Below are 20,645 nucleotides of genomic sequence, written 5' to 3' on the forward strand. Positions count from 1 at the left end.
GGTTCTCAAATTCTGCTAACACTCATCAAACGTTGCACCAAAGATAGAAAAATCATCCATAAATATTTCGAGAAAAGTTTCAATCATATCATGGAATATAGCAGTCATGCAATGTTGAAATGTAGCAGGGGCATTACAAAGGCCAAAAGGCATACGGCGGAAAGCAAAAGTTCTATAAGGACAAGTGAAAGTGGTTTTCTCTTGGTCCTCAGGTGCTATAGTGATTTGATTATACCCCGAATACCCATCAAGAAAACAGTAAAACTCATGCCCCGCTAATCTCTCCAACATTTGATCAATAAAGGGAAGGGGAAAGTGGTCCTTACGGGTGGCATCATTCAACTTCCTATAGTCAATACACACTCGTCACCCCGTAACTGTCCTAGTGGGTATTAATTAATTTTTTTCATTTGTGATCACAGTAATCCCACCTTTTTTCGGCACACACTGGACAGGACTTACCCACACACTATCAGATATAGGATAGATAATACCTGCATCAAGGAGTTTGATAGTCTCTGCTTTTACTACCTCTTGCATCTTTGGATTTAATCTTCTCTGAGGTTGCACAAGAGGTGAGTACTCATCTTCCATCAAGATCTTATGCATGCAGACTGATGGGTTGATCCCTTTTATGTCCGCCACCTTCCACGCAAAAGCACTCTTGTGCGCTTTCAAAACTTCCAACAGTTTGTCCTCCATCCCATCTGTCAAAGCAGCAAAAATAATGACAGGTAAAGTGTTATTCTCACCTAAGTATACGTACTTGAGGTGTGGAGATAATGGTTTGAGCTCAAGTATCGGTGGTTCCTCCAAGCTTGACTTATGAGGGATCAAGTCTCTTCGATCTCCCAAGTCTTCTAATTTCATCCTTATTGGCCTCTTCTATGGTTGGTTGGCATTGAGATACGCCACTATTTCGGCTCTCTCTTCGTCCAGTTCATCTTCTCTCAGTTCAGTAGTGAGAGTGGCTTCCGAAGGATCCCTAAGAGCATCCTGCACATAGTTAGACACAAGAGCATCAAGAGCATCGATTCTATAACAACTATCAGAATGCAGTGTGTGTTTAAGTGCATTGAAAACATTAAAAGTAATCTCTTCCTCGCCCACTCTCAATCTCAACTTCCCTTCTTGAATATCAATCAGGGCCTTGCCAGTCGCAAGGAACGGTCTCCCCAAAATCAAGGGCATCTCCACATCCTCCTCCATATCAAGTTCCACAAAATCGGCAGGAAATATGAATTTGTCCACCTTTACCAAGACGTCCTCTATAACCCCTCGCGGGTATTTGACAGATCTGTCTGCTAGTTGCAAGGACATCCTTATTGGATTAGGTCTCCTAATCCGAGCTTCCTAAATACAGATAAGGGCATGAGATTAATACTTGCACCAAGATCACATAAAGCCTTGTGAGAAACAACATCACCAATCATGCAAGGAATAGAAAAACTCCCTGGATCTTTTAGTTTCGGTGGGATTTTGTTTTGCACCAAAGCAGAGAAATTTTTCGTTAAGTTCACCATCATGTGATCCTCCAATTTCCTCTTGTTAGCTAATATGTCTTTCAAAAATTTAGCATAACTAGGCATTTTCATTAAAGCATCAGCAAAAGGAATATTGATATGCAATTTTTTGAATACATCTAGAAACTTACCGAATTGTGCATCAAGTTTTGCCTTTTTTAATGCTGCAGGAAAAGGTGGAGGGCTAACAATTTTAGATTGTGCAGTGGGTGCTGGTGTTGAGTTGGAAGACTTACCTTTTGATGACTCAGTCTGTTCATCATGTGCTTGAGTTTTTTCTGTTCCTCTGGTCTCTAAGATCTTTCCATCTTCAACTCGATCGCCTTCACTTGCTCCTTTGGATTGGTCTCTGTGTTATTTGGCAAGGTGCCCGGCTCTCGATTTGCTATCATCTTTGCCAACTGTCCAATCTGATTCTCTAGCCCCTTTATTGATGCATCTTGATTTTGGAGTCTAGTTTCAGTGGACGAGATAAACTTAGACATCATCTGCTCTAAGTTGGACCTTTCTTCCCTAGGAGGATCAGATCTGTACATTGGTTGTTTCCCGTATGGTTGTCCTCCTTGTGGTCGAGTCTGATTGCCTTGACCACCCCATGAGAAGTTGGAGTGTTGTCTCAATCCAGGATTGTATGTATTTGAAAACGGATCATTTCTTGGACGGTTGTGGACTCCCACTTGATTCACCGGTGCCTCATTTTGCACATAGAAGGGATTGTCATCTTGACAGTCCTTCACAAAATGTTCACCTCCACACTTTTCACAGAATATCTCTAGAAGACGCATAGCTGTGCCACCCATGTTCAAGCCATTTAGTTTCCTGTTCAAAACATCAAGTTGTGCAGTAACAACATAAAGGTCAGTTACCTGGTGAACTCCTGCACTTCTCCGCTGGTTGTTCCTTTCAGATTGAGGATGATAGCTACTAGCAGCCATCTCCTCCAACAGCTCATACCCCTCTTCAGCAGTCTTCCTCAGTAGGTTTCCACACGCAGCAGCATCTATCATAGTACGATTAGGAGTAAGCAAGCCATAATAAAAGGTTTGAACGACTAACCCAAGTGGCAGTTCGTGATGAGGACATCTTCTTAATAAATCTTTGAAGCGCTCCCATGCCTCATATAAAGACTCCTGATCGAATTGAGAAAATGTGGTGATGTCTGCCCGCAGCTTCATGGTCTTAGATGGAGGAAAGTATTTAATTAAAAACGCTTTCGCCATGTCCTCCCATGTGGTGATTGAACCTACAGGCAAACAATTCAACCATGCTTTAGCTTTATCACGTAGAGAGAAAGGAAATAAATGCAACCTAACAGCATCATCAGAAACTCCATTAAATTTAAAAGTGTCGCAAATTTCAAGAAAATCTGCGATGTGCGTGTTTGGGTCATCTACTGCAGATCCTCCAAACTGGACTTGTGTTCTGAATCATCTGAATTATCGCTGGTTTGATTTCGAAGTGGTTTTCCCGCACAATAGGCCTCACAATGCTGGGGCGTGCTCCATCCAAAGAAGGTTGGGCATACTCCAGCATCGGTATGCGGCGTGGCATCTCAACATGTCTAGCATCCTTGTGTTCTTCCTCATGATCGTTCTCGTGCCTCTCCATCAGTTCTTTCAGTCTCTGCTGTTGTCTTCTCCTACGGAAAGTTCTTTCAATTTCAGGGTCAAACTGCTCAAGCTCCACGTCAAGTGACTTTGGCATGCACTGGACGAGATATCTGTAACAGAATATGGAGTGTTAATTTAATAAAATGAAACAATACTAAAGAAAATAACTAAAAATAAAATTGTGAATTAACAGTCCCCAGCAACGGCGCCAAAAACTTGATCGAGCAAAACTTGCACTGTGGAATCCTTAATAAAAATATGGTTTTGTGCTCAAAATTAATCGCAAATGCACGATGTCAAGTAATAGTATAATGTACGTGAGTACGAGTATCGTTCCACTAGAGACTGTGTTTGACAATTATTATTTTCAGTTATTAAATCTTTAGCAACGAAAATTGATTGAATGATTATTACTACTATGCTCAAATAAATATGCAAATAAAATTATTCAAGAATGGAATAATGAAATATAATATCTAAAATGGTTGATTAAAAATTCAGTGAGAAATGAATTTGTTGGGAATATCGGTTCACCTACCCCTCGTTAATTAATTAATTCGTTCGATAATGATTATATGCTTCTGACAGGATTTCTTATTCAATTGAACACACTCTCTCGAGCTATGCCAAACTAATTCTACTCAATGAAGTAATTAAATGTCTTTAATTATTTATCAAGAGCGAATTGCATGTCGATCTAGGAAACCCCCTAGTTTTCGACCCTTAGGACTATAACTATCGGCGCGTATCCAATTTCATATATCTATGTAAATTGTAGATCCACGGATTATACTACTCGTTCCTATCACAATTTATTCTCTCGAACTCACTCGCAATATAAAATTGTTATTAAAGTTAGCTACGCTTTAACAACACGATAAAACAATAGTATAATCAAGAATACATCAAAAATCGATATGTAAATAAATTATATCAAAGTTTGGGGTAGGATCCCCTTAAATCCCAACAAATATTAAAGTTTAGCTACTCAAATTCATATTAGAAATTAACAAAACTAAGTTTAAATGATAAAAACTAGATTAGAAATACTAGGCTAGACGACAATGCGAGGAACGACGCCCGGAAATCTTCGAATTTTCAACTCCAAGCGCAAAATTCTCTCCCAAGCTCGCGGCGGCTGCTCAATGAAGTCTGAATGACCATAAAAACGTCCAACCCCCCTTTCCATATCATCCCATTCACAACATAAGGTAAGGAATCGGCCAAGGATTATTTCCAAAAATAAGCGGCGCTCGGGCGGTAGAATAATACCGCTCGAGCGCCACATCTTCTGTAATTTCTCTTGGGGAATGCGGCATTCACACTCGTGCGGTAGAATATTACCGCCCGAGCGATGAGTCTTTTGTAAGTTGACTTCGGAAATTAAATCTCGCGCCCGGGCGGTAGCCTTTCTGCCTTTTTCTTTTTGGCTTGCGCACTTTGCTCCAGATTCGATCTTCCGGTCATTTTTCCTGCAAATTTGTCACACACAAGTGAGACGTGATCAAATGCAAATGTTTACTCTAAAGTGAACAAAATGTAAATGAAATGAACGCATGCACCATGCAAACACACACAAACAAATGCACTAAAACATGTAAAAACCACGTCTATCAGTGGCTTGGGTTTGGCTCAACGAAACCGAGAGTTGGCTCAAGGGTTTTTGGATAAGGGTTCAAACAATTGGTTTAAATGGTGAGGGATTGAACCGTGAGTCCACGAGGGTGGTTCATGGTTCACAAGGATAAAATAGGAAATAAAAAGTCTATGTTTTAAAATTTGAAAATTTAATAATAAAGTTTGAATTAATTCGGAAAGTAAACGCTCTACGAATTAATAATTATGAATTAAAATGAAAGCCTAGATTTTAAGCTAAATAAAAATATCAGAAAATTATTTTAAACTTAAATAATTATTTTGGATGGTCTAGAGTCAATGAAAGTAAGAAAAATTTAAATCAAGAAATTTTACGTCTAGGGGTAAAACAATCATTTTACACTGAAAAATGGTTAGACGGCATGGTAGTGCCTTGAATGCTATAATATATGATAAATTACTTAATTTATATGTTTAAGAAATTTTATGCTAAAATGTTTAGACTAAAAAATATCTTGCATGGTTGGTTTAAAAGAAAAATGATATTTATATGCATGATTTTTATAAAGTGATGATAATATGAAACGTTAGAGGAGGTGAAGTAATTGTGAGTATTATGATGCTATGATGATATGATTGGGGATATCATGTGGGAAAAAGCCTCAGAGAAAGCCTATTTACCGGAGAAGGTCCCAAAGGGAGCCCATTTAAGGGGAAAAGGCCCCGGAAGTAGCCCTTCTATGGGAGAAAGCCCTAGAGAGAGCCAGAAAATCGTATTTCCATATGATGATGATAGGCCAAGGCTCAGTTTACAGTTGAGAGTGTCGCTGATGTCCCTGCCGCCCAGTACTGGGGTTACATGTAGATGGATCCATCGACCTTATGATGAAACAAAAGTCACAATTATCGATCAGAATTCCATAAAAGGAAAATGTTTATGATGAAATGATGAAAGGAAAAATGTTTATGTTTATGTTCATGAAAAGTTATTTTAAATAAAAATATTTTCACTGTTACATGCGATTGTATATTTATTACTTGTTATAAAGATTATGGTTTGCTGAGTCTTTAGACTCACTAGGTGTAATAGATGCAGGTGAGCAAGATATTACTGTTGATGGAGGTTTTGATTATTGATCTTGCTGGACTGAAGGTGCACACAACCTGAGGACCAGCGCTAGATTTTCCTCATTATGATTATAATTTACGTTTACGTTTATGATAAAGATTTTTACGACTTTTATATGTTTTGAGTAGTTTTGGAGAGGATGTTAAAGTTAGGTTGATTTTGAAAAATGTTAAGTTTAGGTTTGGTAAACGAGTGACGAATTTATGTTTCAAGTTACATTCTTTTAAAATTTCAATTATAGTTGGTATGTTTTATTTTAAAACGGCATCAAAATATTTTATGCATGGATTTAGGAATTTCGGCTTAGACTAAAAGTTAGGAAGGAAAAAAAATTCTAATACTTTTTTAAGATAAACAAGTAGTTGACGTTTCGATGTAAATTTGCATACATGCATGCATAAAAATGTATATTTTGAGATTTAGCTTTAAAAAAAAAATTTCCTAGTAGTTTTTTTTAGAAGTAGATGTTTCATAATTGCTCAGCTGCTCTACAGATTTCTCAACTGGACAAGTTGGTTCAAGTTTCATGGCACTGAGAGCAGTTGTAACTGGTGGAATTGATGGTTCTCCTTCTCTCGTCTGTAGTTCAAACTCATAAGCTTTGAGATCAACAAATAAATCGTGTAGTTCCACTTTATTCAGGTCTTCTAATTCTCTCATTGTCATTGTCTTAAGATCTCATTCTTTGGGAAGACTACGAACAAATTTTAATGCAACTTATTTATTTGAATACACTTTCCCAAGTGTATTCAGTGCGTTGATGATACTGTTGACTTGTTCATCATATTCATTCATGGATTCTCCAGTCTTTATCTTGATATTATCAAATTTTTGTACTACGACTGAGAGTTTGGTATCCTTTGTTTGCTCGTTGCCTTCGCATAATTGAATCAGTTTTTTCCCGAATTTCTTTGGCAGTTCTGCACCTGAATGTGACTTTATCCTGTGTTTTGTATAGAATATCTTTTGCCACATTTTTCAGGCTTGTTTTTCTCTTGTCTTCAACTGTCCATTTCCTCACGTAGTTTCTCAACGCGGTGACGTTGCTCCATCAGTTATAGCAATAGTTGTATTAGCTTTCATTATCTTCATGGCTCCATCACTTATAACGTACCACAGTATCGTCATCTTGTGCAGCTAAGTGAGCCTGCATTCTTATTTTTCAATCATCAAACTCCTCTCTTGAAAGCATATGGATTTTGTTGAAAGAAGACATGATGATCAGGCGTATGAATAGAAAATATTCAGAAACAAGATTGAAACCGCTCTAATACCACTTGTTAGGATCGGTTTGAAGGGTCTAAGTGTTTAGAAGGGGGGTCGAATAAACACTTTGAGATTTTGACTCTTTTTCGAAATAATAAATCAGTTTTGTGACGAACTGATTCAAGAATCTTGCTGTCAATATCAGTCAGTTAACTAGTTAAAGTGCGGAAATGAACTAAATGATAGATTGAATACTTGAAGAATAACTGAAATAATAAACAAAAGGATTTTATGGATGTTCTGAGACTTCAAATGCTCCTACGTCACCCCTTCTATCACAAGAATAGGATTTCACTAAAAGCCTTTGATTGATTACAGAAAGTGTAATAACCCACTTCAGTTTGGACTTAAACACTGTCAAAATGAAACTCTTAGTTTCTTATAGCTTATCAGTATATAACCTGATAATTTTTCGTAGCACAACTGATCTTAAGATATCGAATATAACAATGTAATGCGCTAGTGTTTTAGCTCAAATGATAGCCTGAAAGCTATGAAATATCTTTTAAGTGTGAGCTTCTGTATGAATATCGCAACTGATCGTTTATAACTGAATTTTTCAGATGTTTTCAAAATCGTGGAATCACTAAACTGCTTCATACTGAGTTCATCAACTATTTATAGATTTTGCTTCCAACGGTCACATTGAATAGATTAAATGACTCATATTCATTGATTTGTCCTTTTCAGAATGTGTAAACATTCTTCTGACACTAGTACAATACTGTAATCTGATATGCGGCGCTTCTACTATTAGTTACAGTATGATGTGTACGATTTGTCGGTTGTTGAGATGCTGATGATGTGTCAAACTGATTAGGAGTTTGATTAGTTAGATTGACTATATGATTGATCAGTTGGACTGAGTTAATGCGTCTTGTTCAGTTCTAACTGATAGATCAATTGACTTTACTAATTCAATTATCTTTGTACAGTTCGATTTCATCCGATCATTTAATTTTTTAGTCTTCAGTTCTGATGATTTCAGTTTGAGTTACTTCAGTTATATGATCTCAGTTCAGTTGGCTTCGGTTCAGCTAATTAGTTTTGCAAATTTGTCAAACTCCAAAACCTTTAATTCTAATAAAATCTGATAATATTTTTTATGGAGAGAAATTTACAAAATAACATTGATCAATTATTAATTTAAAAAATAATCTTTTTAAATGTATTTTTGGTCAATTATTTATTTAAAAAAATGATATTTTCAAATGTATTCAAATAAATAAGTATTTGTCAAAATTATAAAATAAAATACCGTCTTATTGGGGTGCCGTGTCCGTTAACAGTCCAGTGGATTGCCATTTGTCACCAGAGCTTGTTAATATACGCTTTAAGGTATTCATAATCAAAGCCCAAAAGTTTTTAAATTTGTGGCGAAAATGGGAGAAAATAGCAGAGTTTGCGTGACGGGGGCGGGAGGCTACATTGCTTCATGGCTGATCAAGCTGCTTCTTTCCAAATCTTACATCGTTCATGGCACTGTCAGAGATTCGGGTTATGTTTTTGTTTTATCATTTTTTGCATGCATTATAGTGCTTGGATTATATTGGATTTTTTCCCGGAAATATTGGTAAAGTTAACCTAGGTACTTTGTTAGCATGTGTTTGAGTGAATCGTTGATCCAATGAGTGATTCTTGATTTTTGATTAAATCGATTTTGATGATCAGCTGATTGTTTATGTAGTTGCTCGCAGTTTATAGGAATGGGGTAAATCAGTGGAATTGATTCGAGGTGATATCTAAGCTTGTCAATTTCGAGCTTGAACTCGAGCCACTAATTGAATTAGTTCGTCCTTTTGAATTGAAACCTGGTAAATATTGTGTATTAAACTATGTATAGCATTTACGAACTTTTCTTTAGGAATAAACCTTGCATGTGAAATTTCACAAGCAAACGTTTGAGTTTGATACAAAACAAGAATGGATAAGTGCTTGAAGAAACTCAAACTCACGAGCCATTTGGGTTCTCAAGTTTTGTTTCAAATATCTGTTTGTGAACTTGAATGTTGAGTTTGACTCTGCCTGGAACTGGTGTTCATTCACACCTTGGATGATAGTCTGACGCTGGGTTACTGCCTTTAGGATTGACTGGTGAATGTTTTGTGGTCCTTTGTTTCTTCTTTCCTATCTTTTAACCTGTCAATGATTTTTTATGTGCAAATATCTGTATTCGACAAAAATGACCTGTAAACATGTCATTTACTTGCTTGGGGATATCATTGTTATTTTTGATCGACTCTTTAATCTGTTAGGTTCTTACTCTATATTAATAAAAATCATTGTGGTTGCTGGTGTAAAATAATATTGCTTTTCAGTGTTACTGATGCGTAATATGGATTTATTCTTGTTTGTTGCAGGGTATGACAAAAATGTTCAGCTGAAAAGCCTTGAGTATGCAGCTGAGAAGCTGAAGCTTTTTAAGGCAGATTTGCTGGATTATAACTCATTGCTTGCTGCAGTTGATGGATGTGATGGAGTATTCCATGTTGCCAGCCCAGTTCCTAGTGGCTTCGTTCCAAATCCAGAGGTGTGATTTTCAAACTCTTTACTTAATTTAAATATTAAATGGATATTGGAGAACATGTTTGTCTGAACATCGTGACACCAACTTCTTGACTTTCCGTGAGTGCTAAATTGGTTTGAAGGACAATTCCGCCTACTTTCTTGCATAAATTTGGTGACATGACATCTTTGCAGGTAGAACTGGTTGAACCTGCAGTAAAAGGTACACTTAATGTCTTGAAGGCATGCTCTGAAGCTAAAGTCAGACGTGTTGTTTTTGTATCGTCAGCAGCTGCTGTTGTGATGAACCCCAACTTGCCCAAGGATCAATTGCTGGATGAGACATGTTGGTCAGATGCAGAATACTGCAAGATGACAAACGTAATTGCTAGAGGATTGCCAATAACTTGAAATACTATTTTGTGCTTCTCATTGGGCAATTTGTAGAATCTTTATTTGATCACTTGATTCTATATCCGCAGAACTGGTATTGTTATTCGAAAACAGTGGCAGAGATCGAGGCTCTGGAATATGCAAAGAAAAGTGGACTTGAGGTTATATCTTTTTGTCCCTGCCTTGTACTGGGACCGATGCTGTTGCAGAAGGTAAACGCTAGCAGTCTTGTTCTCATCAACCTTTTGAAAGGTATTACCTTTGACCTATTGTTTCTTGTTGCATTGCTTAATTTAGTTTATTTCATTTTATTTAATTTCTCTAAACAAATATTATTTTTTGAAATATCAGCGAATTTACTATGTTGTTATCTTCTAAAATTTAATGTCGATTGTGTCATTGTCAAACGGAAGGTCGTAGACTTTAGGTCTGGCGATTAAAAGTAATCTTCTTATTGTGTTTCTCGCTTGTATAACTGACAAATTACAGAATGAAGATTATATTTGAATTGTACATTGGAGTGTTGGTTTATTTAAAATAACACAGAGGGTCTTTATGCGATTTACCACTAAAACCCAAGAATTTATGAAAGTTTACACAAATGGAAAGCCTTCAAAGTCCCTTTTCGCCTTATTTCTCTAAACAGGCTTCACGTTTACACATTTGTGTGCAGCCTTTTGATTATCCAATGTTACACTACTTTGTACGCTATGTGTTCGATCCTGTAGGAGGAAATGAACAAGTGGTTAACCGCTTCCGGAAGGTGGTGGATGTACGTGATGTAGCTGAAGCGTTAAAGTTTGTTTACGAAACATCTGAAGCTGAAAGTCGTTATATATGCATGGCTCACACGGTTTCATATCAGGGTATGTTGGAAATTTTGAGGGAAATGTATCCTAACTATGAGTATCCCAAGAGGTAAAGAATGTTTCACTCTGAAACATCAACTCTTAAGCAGTTTCACTTGATAAAGATGTACCATACACTTTTTTCAGCTTCAAAGAGGAGGGAGAGGACACGATGAAGCTCACTTCGGAGAGACTGCAGAAACTGGGTTGGAGGTACAGGCCGCTTAAAGAAACGCTCGTTGATGCGGTGGAGAGTTACAAACAGATGTCCATGCTTGATTCATGATGGAACATGAATATCCAGTTGCAACAAATCAGTTCTATGCCTCCGGGCGAGCATTCCCAATAACTTATGTTATCTAGATGATTTTATGCTTCACATTTAGATCTTTTTCTGGTGAGTTTGTTGATCAATTATGTAATATTTTCTGTTTTTTTATTTCTTTCTCGTTTCTCTTCTTATGTATAAGTGGAATCTCGATCTTTAAATGGACTTCGACTTGGTGTGTTGTCAAATAAAGTACTCCATGGTGTTCTTTTCAAGTGATTAATTTAAGGATTACATTATCATGTCCACGTGAAATGTATTTATTCTTAGATGTCATTGTCAATTTATCTATTATGCATTATTAACATTTTGATTTATAAAAAAATAATAATTGTGTAATAAATAATAGGATTCCGAAAAGGAGCTCGGTCTTTATTTTCCGTTATAATTTTTTAGTTTATGCAAGTTTACACACGAAATTTTACAAAATATAGTTTCTATTTTGGCAATTAAAATTTTTTATATAAAAATTTTTAAAAGATTATATTTAATTTTTTCTATATCGAATTATACTATTTAATAAAAAAATTTAAAAGATTATATTTAATTTTTTCTATATCGAATTATACTATTTAATTCAATATATAAACCAAGTTGAGCTTATAAAAAAAAAATAGGAAATTTGTGTTAATTATCAATTGAAATATTTAAAAATTAACCCTCCACCATCATTCTTTTTAACTGTTTGACGATTACTGTTGGTTTATTTATTATTTCTTTTCTATAAATTTGCAAATGATAAATTATTAAACTTGCCTAGTTAGTAACTTGAAATATTTGTTTGCACAATATTTTGATGTGCTACAAACATCAAATTAAATGAAAAATAATAAAAATTTGACTTATATGAAATCAAACAAAATATATATTAAATTTGATTGTCGGTTATGATTTCTTAAACTATGATGTAATACAAAACAAATAAACGACAATACAACTAGATGAATGAAATAAATCCCTGACATTATTAATATAAACAAATAGTAGGATTTTATGTAAACAAAGAAATATAATAAAAACTAGGTACCGGAAGACTCTTGCAAAGACCGAAAACCTAATCCAATATCTAAAAATGCGTAAAGATGCTGTCTAAAATTTGTAGAGAAATTAGAAATTTGTTCGAATGTTGTGTTGTTGAGTTAAGTTTTTTTTTTTTTCAATTCTGCCTATCTTTTCTTTCAAATTTAGGCGGTTCCCTCATTCTTTCATGATCAAGCCCATAATCTCTCAGGATATTCTTTTCGTAGCACGCAACTTGATTTATTCAAATATTTTTTAATCTTTTACGGGCTTTCTAACCTTATCCTTCAACTTAATTATTTCTTCACGAGTTTAATTAAATTTTGGGCATGTCCAAATTTAGCCCAGACAAATGTCGTGCAAGAATTGATCCATTGGACTTATTGCTTGTATATAGACCCATTTACAATTTATCTATATCTCTCCATGAAACCCAAAATTATATTTATTGATTTTTACCTTTTGTTAATGGGGTGGAGCACGTAAATAATCTAAAAGCGCACTCCGATTTTGAATTTCGAAGAGGTTATTTCACCCGCTCGTTCTCATCATTTATGAAGCTGTTTCTCCCTCTATGTCTCGCATACTCCGAAATCAATTAAACAGAATTCCAAGCCAACAACACATTCCCAAATCTCCTCTTTCAAAATCCAAGATTTAAAGTCCCTCTTCATCGTCAGTGACCCAGTTTATCATCTCTACTATCAGTTCACAACCACTATCAATCGTTACTCCCTATGCTATTGCCACCTCTTAGGTTAGACTTGTCAACCCATAAATTATTTTGATCACCATTGTGTCTTCATGGTGTTCGTGAATTTGACCAAATGAAAATGCATAAATATTTTCAAGCCCCAAACTTGTTCCAGACGTAAAACTTCCTCATGTTACCATCACACATCTATCGTGCCTTTGACGGTGCTTTTTTTCCATACTACCATCTTTTCATTTTCGAAGGTTCACAAAATCCAATAATCTTGACACACAGTTTTACATCTCGGAGAGTAGGTAATGTCTGCATGTCTTTATGTTGAACTTTGACTTACTTGTCTCCAAATTTGCAAATCGAAAAGTATGTGACTTCATAAGAGTGAACGCGTGTACCTGAAGTCTGATTGTTGTCTTGGTGTAGAGAATTTAAACATTCTTAGTTTGGGTCTTTGCTTGTTGGAGCACAAGTATATCCTGTTGTATGAATTTTATTTCTCACTACCTGACTTGTTGCGTATTATATCTTTATTCATGTCGTCTCATGCTTGAAATCATGGTTTACTTGGACGGATTTTGAATGCAACATCATTCTTTTCATTTTTGTTAAATGTTGATCATCGTGTAAAATCTATCCATTAATTGGCCTCTAGGACTTCTGTAAAATTGAAGTAGCTTCTTTGATGTCCGTAAAAATTTAACCATTTTTTGTTGTCTTGTTTTCAGCCATGTCGAGCCTTATAAGTATACAAATCACATATAGTCCGCAATTTTACTCAATTTCTTGATACAAGGGAGTCATTAAAAACTTTTGTCCATGATTATGCCCTTCGACAAAACTTATCGACCTCAAGGATGAACAGTTGGATGTGTATATTATTCTTGTGGGTTTTAGTATGATAGTTGGTGCTCGATTAGATATGTGCAAACTATTCTGTGTCTCCAATAGGATGTGTGATTGTGTTAAAATGTAACGCACCGTAATTTTAAAATAATTGAAATTTGCGAAAAAATAAAAATTTTTTTAAATAAATAATAATCTTCCAAATTGCAATAAAAATAAACTGCTCATCTAAAAATAATTGAAAAAAAACAATTACCAACCAAGTTTGAAAAAGTATTCGTTTAAACAACGTAAAATAGTCTCATAAAATCAGAGTATTTGAAACATGCATAAAGTTCTTAAAAACGTAGGCGGTCCTCGAGTTTAGTCTCCGTGCAGTCCGAGCCGGCTCATTGATCCCCACCCCTCGTCTCTTCGTACTCGTCCTCGCCTGCATCGATCAAGTCTAGTGAGTCTAAAGACTCAACATGTATAAACTGACAATAACAAACAATACATAATAAAACCACATGCATTTTAAAGTAGGACGTACATACTTGAACATGAACATACATACATAAACGTAGACGTGCCATCATATCGTAAAACTTTACATAAACCTACTTGCATCGTACATACTTGGACATACATAAACATAATCATTTTGCGTAGAGATATGTTTCAAAGCAACTGACCCATACATAAAGACGCCTGATCTGACTAAACCACAGTACTAGGCTGGCAGAGATGTCCACTACCACATACATAAGATCCCTGGTCATACTTTATCGGGTGGATTGGTCTCTGGTCATATTTTACTGCTTTCCAATCCTGATCAAACCTGATCATACTTTACCGAGGTGGAGAGGTCCTCGGCCACGTTCATCGCATTCCAAACTCGTTCATAATTGGTCACAAGACATTTAACATACCTCAAAAACATAAAAAAATATTTTCTTTGCACCTCGAACATACTTAAAAATGTCGAGGGCTTCGTTGGAACGCTCTGGACATGCTGCCCTAACAAAAGCAGCAAAGATTCATGAGATCCTAACGAAGCCTGCAACCAAAACTTGAGAAAACGTGAAGAACATGCACAAATTTTCACAGCTTGAGCGATTTTACGATAAAAATCATATATCTCTCATTTTTTAACAAAAAATTACGAATTTACTGTCAAATCGAAGATAACACAGAGTACTACAAATCATATGTTGAAAAAATTTCCAGAAAACTAACCTATAAGCCTCATAATTCGAAATAACATAGGGTGCCGGATTTTGTGACACAAAAATTTAACATTTTGAGCTATGTCACGATAAAAATCATATCTCCCTCATTTCTTATCAGAAAAATACCAATTTACTGTCAAATCGAAGATAACACAATGTATTACAATTCATATGTTGAAATAATTTCCGAAAAATCGACCAAAAAGTCGCAACACTCGAATTGACAGCAAACAACTGTTCTGCGTTCTAAAAAAAATCTTTCCTTGAGCAGCAAAACGAAAAAGGCCATATCTCACTCGTTTATTGTCTAAAAATTACGAATTTACTGTCAAATCGAAGGTATCAAAAAGTGATACGTTTTATATGTTGAACGGTTTTCCATAAAATTGACCGAAAATTCACAGTATTCGAAAAGACAACAGACTCAGTTTTTGAGATCCAAAATTTTGATCCAAAATCGTTTCAAACATTTTTACTCAAACTTTTGCATAACATACACATGTTTTTCATACAATATACATCAAAATAATTACTATGACAATATCGATGTGAAAACGAAAGAATATACATGACTTTGATCTTTAAAACTCACGATACGGTGAATAACGAAGCGACGCGGTGCGGGAAGCGATCCGGGCGACTTGAGGCACGATTTTTCTACTGAAATCAACGTGTGGTTGCTGAAATTTTGAAGGAGAAAGGTGGAGATGGGGATGCTGAAGAAAGAGCCTAAGAACCCTCCAAATTCTCTCCAAAAAGAAATGAAAGGGTGCAAGAGACGTGTGTGTGTGCAAAGGCCAAGTGTGTGTGTGTATATATGTGCATGTGTATGTGAGTGTAAAGTGTGTGTGTGTGTTAATGGGTTGGTGGGTTAGTGTGTTAGTGGGGTATTAAGAGTTTAATTAATAATTAACTTGTAAGTTAAAAATATTAACCTACTATTAACTTTACTAAAAATCCCATTATTTAGAATAAAATACTCAAGTGATAACTTTAAAATCTTAAAAATCACATAATAATTAAATTAGACTTTAAAATTGTAGAGCCCAAAATCAGTATACGTGAAACTCGTGCATTTATTTAATTTGTTAAATTAATTATTTAAGTTTAAAATAATTTTAGAGATGCATGATTTATGAAATTGCATTATTTTAATTATTTATGATTAACAAATTTTTCCTTAATTAAAACACCCCACACACCACACACATATATTCACGTATACACACACCACACACATAAATATTACTTTGTCAATTCCTTTACTCTATTATGGTAAGAGGAGAAGAGAAGTATTCTTGAAACTCTCTTTCAGCAGCCTCCATATCACCATCTTCCTCTCCAAATTGCCTTCAATAATCCTTCCTTGATTTAGCAGCAAAAATTGTGCCTCAAGTCGCCCGGGTCATTTTCCGCACCGTGTCGCTTCGATATTCACCGTATCGTGAGTTTTAAAGATCAAAGGCATGTATATTCTTTCGTTTTATGCATCGATCTTGTCATAGTAGATATTTTGATGTATGTTATGCGTTAAAGTTTGATTATTATTAGCAAAGTTTGAGAGATTATGCATTGAATCGATTTCTGAAACATTTTAGATCTCAAAAGATGTTTTTGCTGTCATTTAGGTTCCTGTGTAATTTCGGTTCGTTTTCTGAAATGATTTTCAACATAAAAAATGTATATCTTTTTTATACATTCGATTTGATATAAAATTCGTAATTTTTGGACAAGAAACGAGTGAGTTATGGCTGTTTTTGTGTGACTGCTCAAACCTGCAATCTTATGAAAATGATGTTCATCATGTTTTGAAGTTTTTCTCGTTGGACACCGCCGGGCTTGTGTTAATGAATTTAGATATGTTATGGGATGTGTTTAGGTGTTATTTGGTGGTTCGTTTGGGTCGGGATTGGCTTGGGATGTAATAGAAATCGTAGGAAGCGAAACGATGTCGAATTACGGGTTATTGTGGTATTGAAGTTGCTTGTCGATGCTTGGGGACGTTTGGGGTGTTTTTACGGGTTTGAATCAAGGTAATAGCATCCTAGGATGAGTCTTGAGGGGTTGATTCATGGTCCTTAGGCTTGGGTTGGAAGAATGAATCATTAAGTTAGTGAATTTTCGTGAATTTCATGTCCAGCATGTACCCGGACCCTTTCCCAGACCTCGACACAGAGTCCGTGTCCTTTTTTCTTCAAAAATACGAAATTTTCGTTCCTACCCGGACCCCTACCCGGATCCCTACACGGGGTCCGTGTACCCCCCTCTAAAAAAAATTTTAATTTTTTTTTAGGATTTGCTTCGGGGTTCTATATCATGGTTTAGTACGATGGTTAAAATTTATTTATGTAAAAATATATGATTTGTTTTGGGGTTCTATATAATGGCTTAGTACGATTATTAAACGAGGTCAAGTCCCGAGAGATTTAGAATGTCATAAGCCATTTATTTACTTCGGTGGTGAGCACGAGTACCTACGTCTAAGCTATGAAAGATAAGTAGTTTGAACTCATGTTAGTATGTTGCAGCAGCGGCCCCAAGCGAGATCCAACGAATCCCTCAACGCCAGTAAGTATGTTCGATGTGCAAAAGAAAATATTTTAAGTTTTTGAGGTATGCTAAATGTCTCGTGATCAAATTATGAATGGGTTTGGAAGTAGGTGAACGTGGCCGAGGACCTCTCCCCCCGTTAAAGCATGAACGGGCTTAGATCAGGATTGGGAAGCGTTAAAGCATGAACGGGGACCAATCCACCTGTTAAAGAATGAACGGGGATTTCATGTATGTGGCAATGGATCTTCCCTGTCAGCCCAGTATTGTGGTTTAGTCTGATCAGACATATTTATGTATGGGTCACTTGATTTGAAATATGCCTCTACGCAAAATGATGAAGTTTATGAATGTTCAAGTATGTACAAGTATGCAAGCATGTTTAAGAAAAGTCTTATGATGATAGCACGTCTATGTTTATGTATGTATGCACAAGTTTCAAATATGTTACGTTCAGGCTTTTAAGTATGCAAGTTCAAGTTTCAAGTACGTACGCTCTATTTTAAAGTTGCATGTGATTTTATTGCGTATTACTCGTTACTCCCAGTTTATACATGTTGAGTCTTTAAACTCACTAGACTTGATCGATGCAGGTAAGGATGCATTTGAGGAGACGAGGGGTGAGGACCAGTGAGCTAGCTTGGACTGAGCGGGAGGCTAAACCCGAGGACCACCATGTTTTTAAGAATTTATGAAAGTTTCAAATACTCTGATTTTATGTTACTGTCATGATGCCTAGTCAAATGCTTTAGCAAAATTTTTAATTTCGAACGTTTGGTTGCAGTTATTTTTTTTAGAACGGATTATGGATGATCGCAATTTGAAAGTTTATTTCATATTTAAGAAAATTTTTATTTTCCGCAAATTTCAAGTAGTTTAAAAGTACGGTACGTAATAAAAATATTTAAAGCTTCATAAATCATTTAAAATACTAATTTTATTGACTTGAAATAAAATATCACATTTTTTGTAAATTGTCTAAATCGTCGCCAGTCTCTTTTCCCGATCCCGTATCGAATATTCGCCTGAAACATGAAACTCAAGAAAACATTTTAACGTGCATCAATAAACATAAATAATTTAAAATAATGCAAATCGTAAGTCATTCACCGTTAAAAATTTATTTAAACTTAAATAAATAATATAACAATTTAAATAATTGCATGAGTTTTACGTGTACTGATTTTTTGGGCTCTACAATTTCTCCCCCACTTGAATAAATTTCGTCCTCGAAATTAAATCTTACTAAAAAACTCCGGGTAGCGGCTTCTCATGTCTGCTTCGGCATCCCAAGTGCCTCCTCCACTGATTGATTCAGCCACCGGACTTTGACCAACTTGGTCACCTTGTTCCAAAGCCTCCGCTCTTGTGTGTCTAGAATTTGGACAGGTCTTTCGTCATACGAAAGATCTAGAGCCAACTGCAACTGCTCAAAACTCAAGACATGCGAAGGATTTGATATATACTTCCTCAGCATCGAGACGTGGAATACGTTGTGTACTCCGACCAGATTCGGAGGTAGGGCTACACGATAAGAAAGTGTCCCAACTCTGTCAAGAATTTCAAATGGTCCAATAAATCTCTGACTCGGCTTGCCTCTCTTTCCAAACCTCATAACACCTTTCATAGGTTCTATCCACACGAATACGTGATTTCTTACGGCAAACTCAAGATCCATTCTTGTCTTGTCAGCATAACAAAAATAATACTGTGCTGAATTATATAGGTTACCCGTCAGAAGAGTCGTATCTGGGTTCGCCTCCTCAGCCTGCATGGCGAACACTCTCCCCTGGGTAGGCTGCCTCCACTGCGGGCAGTCCTTCAGCATATGATCACTGGCTCCGGACTTGAAGCATTTGCCAGAACCCCATAAACACTAGCCTATGTGTTGACGGTTGCACTTCTGACATACTGGGTACTCCGGCCTTTGAGGAGCCTTCTGTTGTGGAATAGGACCCTTACCTCTCGGGGGTCCCTGAAACGACCTCTTCCCTTGCTTTCCCTAGAAAGGCCTCTTAAACTGAGGCGGCTGCTGCTGCTGAGGTGCTTGATAAGGCCTTTTGCCCTGCCTATCGTTCTCAATGTTCCTTTAGTCTTGCTCCGCCGTCAGGGCTTTCGACACGGAAATGGCATAAGTTGTAGGACCAGCAACTCTCACATCACGGCGCAAGATCGGCCGTAACCCATCAATGAAGTGACTCAGCTTCTCCCTGGCATCATTAGCAATTAGGGGCACAAAATGACACCCCCTCTCAAACTTCCTGACAAACTCCGTGACGCTGTTGTCTCCTTGTCGCAAAGTCATAAACTCCCTAGTCAGGCGGGAGTGTACTTCTTCAGTGAAGTACTTGGAGTAGAAGACCTCCTTGAAACCATCCCAAGTCAGTGTTTACAAATTCACCGACACAGATGCGCTCTCCCACCACAGTCTGGCGTCTCCTGTCAGCAGGAAAGTGGCATATCTAACTCTGTCTGCATCCTGCAGCTCCATGAAAGCGAAAATCACCTCGATGGACTTAATTCATCCCTCAGCTACCATCGGGTCAGTAGTCCCCGAGAACTCTTTTGGGTCCATCCTCCTGAACCGCTCATAAAAAGCCTCTGGTCTGGGCTCACACCTGTATCTATGGCAGCGTTGTTCCCCGCAAACTGTGCGAAGAATTGAATCATCCCTGCAAACATCTGAGCTTGCATATCTGGCGGTGAACGAGGAGGAGTGGCCCTCTCCTTATCCCCAGCCTCTCTATTCTCTTCACCTACTCCACGTGCAATCATATGTCTAGGAGGCATACTGTTCCAAAATTTACCCAACACTTAAACCAACATACATGAATATAATATCTATATCATAAGATGCACGCAATTTGAACTTAAACATGCACATGCTGAAATCATGACTTAATGCTTACTACCAGAAAGAATTTCAAACTTAAAAACTTACAGACTTGAGGTGTTACTTCGTGAGCTTCTCGCAACTAGCAGTATGCATAACCCTTTACAAGAACACCGCTCTGATACCAACTGTAACGTACCGTACTTGTAAAATAATTGAAATTTGCGAAAAAATAAAAATTTTCTTAAATAAATAAAAATCTTCCAAATTGCGATAAAAAT

The 20,645-nt window shown here is 36.5% G+C and overlaps 2 protein-coding genes and 1 non-coding gene across 3 annotated transcripts; 2 read left to right on the top strand and 1 right to left on the bottom strand.

Annotated features, from left to right (window-relative positions):
• Positions 1 to 885: 885 nt before the first annotated feature.
• On the bottom strand, positions 886 to 2,698 carry LOC142544295 (uncharacterized). Its single transcript, XM_075651357.1, has 4 exons — positions 2,478 to 2,698; positions 1,839 to 2,342; positions 1,491 to 1,581; positions 886 to 1,353 (listed from the first exon to the last, which is right to left on the bottom strand). The coding sequence occupies exons 1-4, from the start codon at positions 2,696 to 2,698 to the stop codon at positions 886 to 888; spliced, it is 1,284 nt and encodes a 427-aa protein (XP_075507472.1).
• LOC142547862 (small nucleolar RNA R71) lies at positions 2,589 to 2,694 on the top strand. Its single transcript, XR_012820753.1, has one exon. It is a non-coding gene; the product is annotated as a small nucleolar RNA R71 (small nucleolar RNA).
• Positions 2,699 to 8,417: 5,719 nt separating the features above from the next.
• LOC142547372 (cinnamoyl-CoA reductase 1-like) lies at positions 8,418 to 11,406 on the top strand. Its single transcript, XM_075655629.1, has 6 exons — positions 8,418 to 8,621; positions 9,485 to 9,654; positions 9,825 to 10,010; positions 10,112 to 10,274; positions 10,751 to 10,940; positions 11,018 to 11,406. Exons 1-6 carry the CDS (start codon positions 8,507 to 8,509, stop codon positions 11,154 to 11,156), a joined length of 963 nt encoding a protein of 320 aa, XP_075511744.1. The 5' UTR covers positions 8,418 to 8,506; the 3' UTR covers positions 11,157 to 11,406.
• Positions 11,407 to 20,645: the final 9,239 nt, after the last annotated feature.

This window comes from Primulina tabacum, chromosome 5 (assembly GCF_025594145.1).
Source record: "Primulina tabacum isolate GXHZ01 chromosome 5, ASM2559414v2, whole genome shotgun sequence".
Lineage (NCBI taxonomy): Eukaryota > Viridiplantae > Streptophyta > Magnoliopsida > Lamiales > Gesneriaceae > Primulina > Primulina tabacum.

What these genes read in the sequence shown, in the direction of transcription:
- LOC142544295 (XM_075651357.1), bottom strand. Translation starts at nt 2,698, where the DNA reads ATGAAGCTGCGGGCAGACATCACCACATTTTCTCAATTCGATCAGGAG. An exon ending in GAGCAAGTGAAGGCGATCGA is followed by an intron (nt 1,582 to 1,838) that starts GTTGAAGATGGA and finishes GAAAATGCCTAG; the next exon opens with TTATGCTAAATTTTTGAAAG. An exon ending in CGAAAAATTTCTCTGCTTTG is followed by an intron (nt 1,354 to 1,490) that starts GTGCAAAACAAA and finishes ATCTGTATTTAG; the next exon opens with GAAGCTCGGATTAGGAGACC.
- LOC142547372 (XM_075655629.1), top strand. Translation starts at nt 8,507, where the DNA reads ATGGGAGAAAATAGCAGAGTTTGCGTGACGGGGGCGGGAGGCTACATT. An exon ending in TGGCACTGTCAGAGATTCGG is followed by an intron (nt 8,622 to 9,484) that starts GTTATGTTTTTG and finishes TGTTTGTTGCAG; the next exon opens with GGTATGACAAAAATGTTCAG. An exon ending in GCTTCGTTCCAAATCCAGAG is followed by an intron (nt 9,655 to 9,824) that starts GTGTGATTTTCA and finishes ACATCTTTGCAG; the next exon opens with GTAGAACTGGTTGAACCTGC.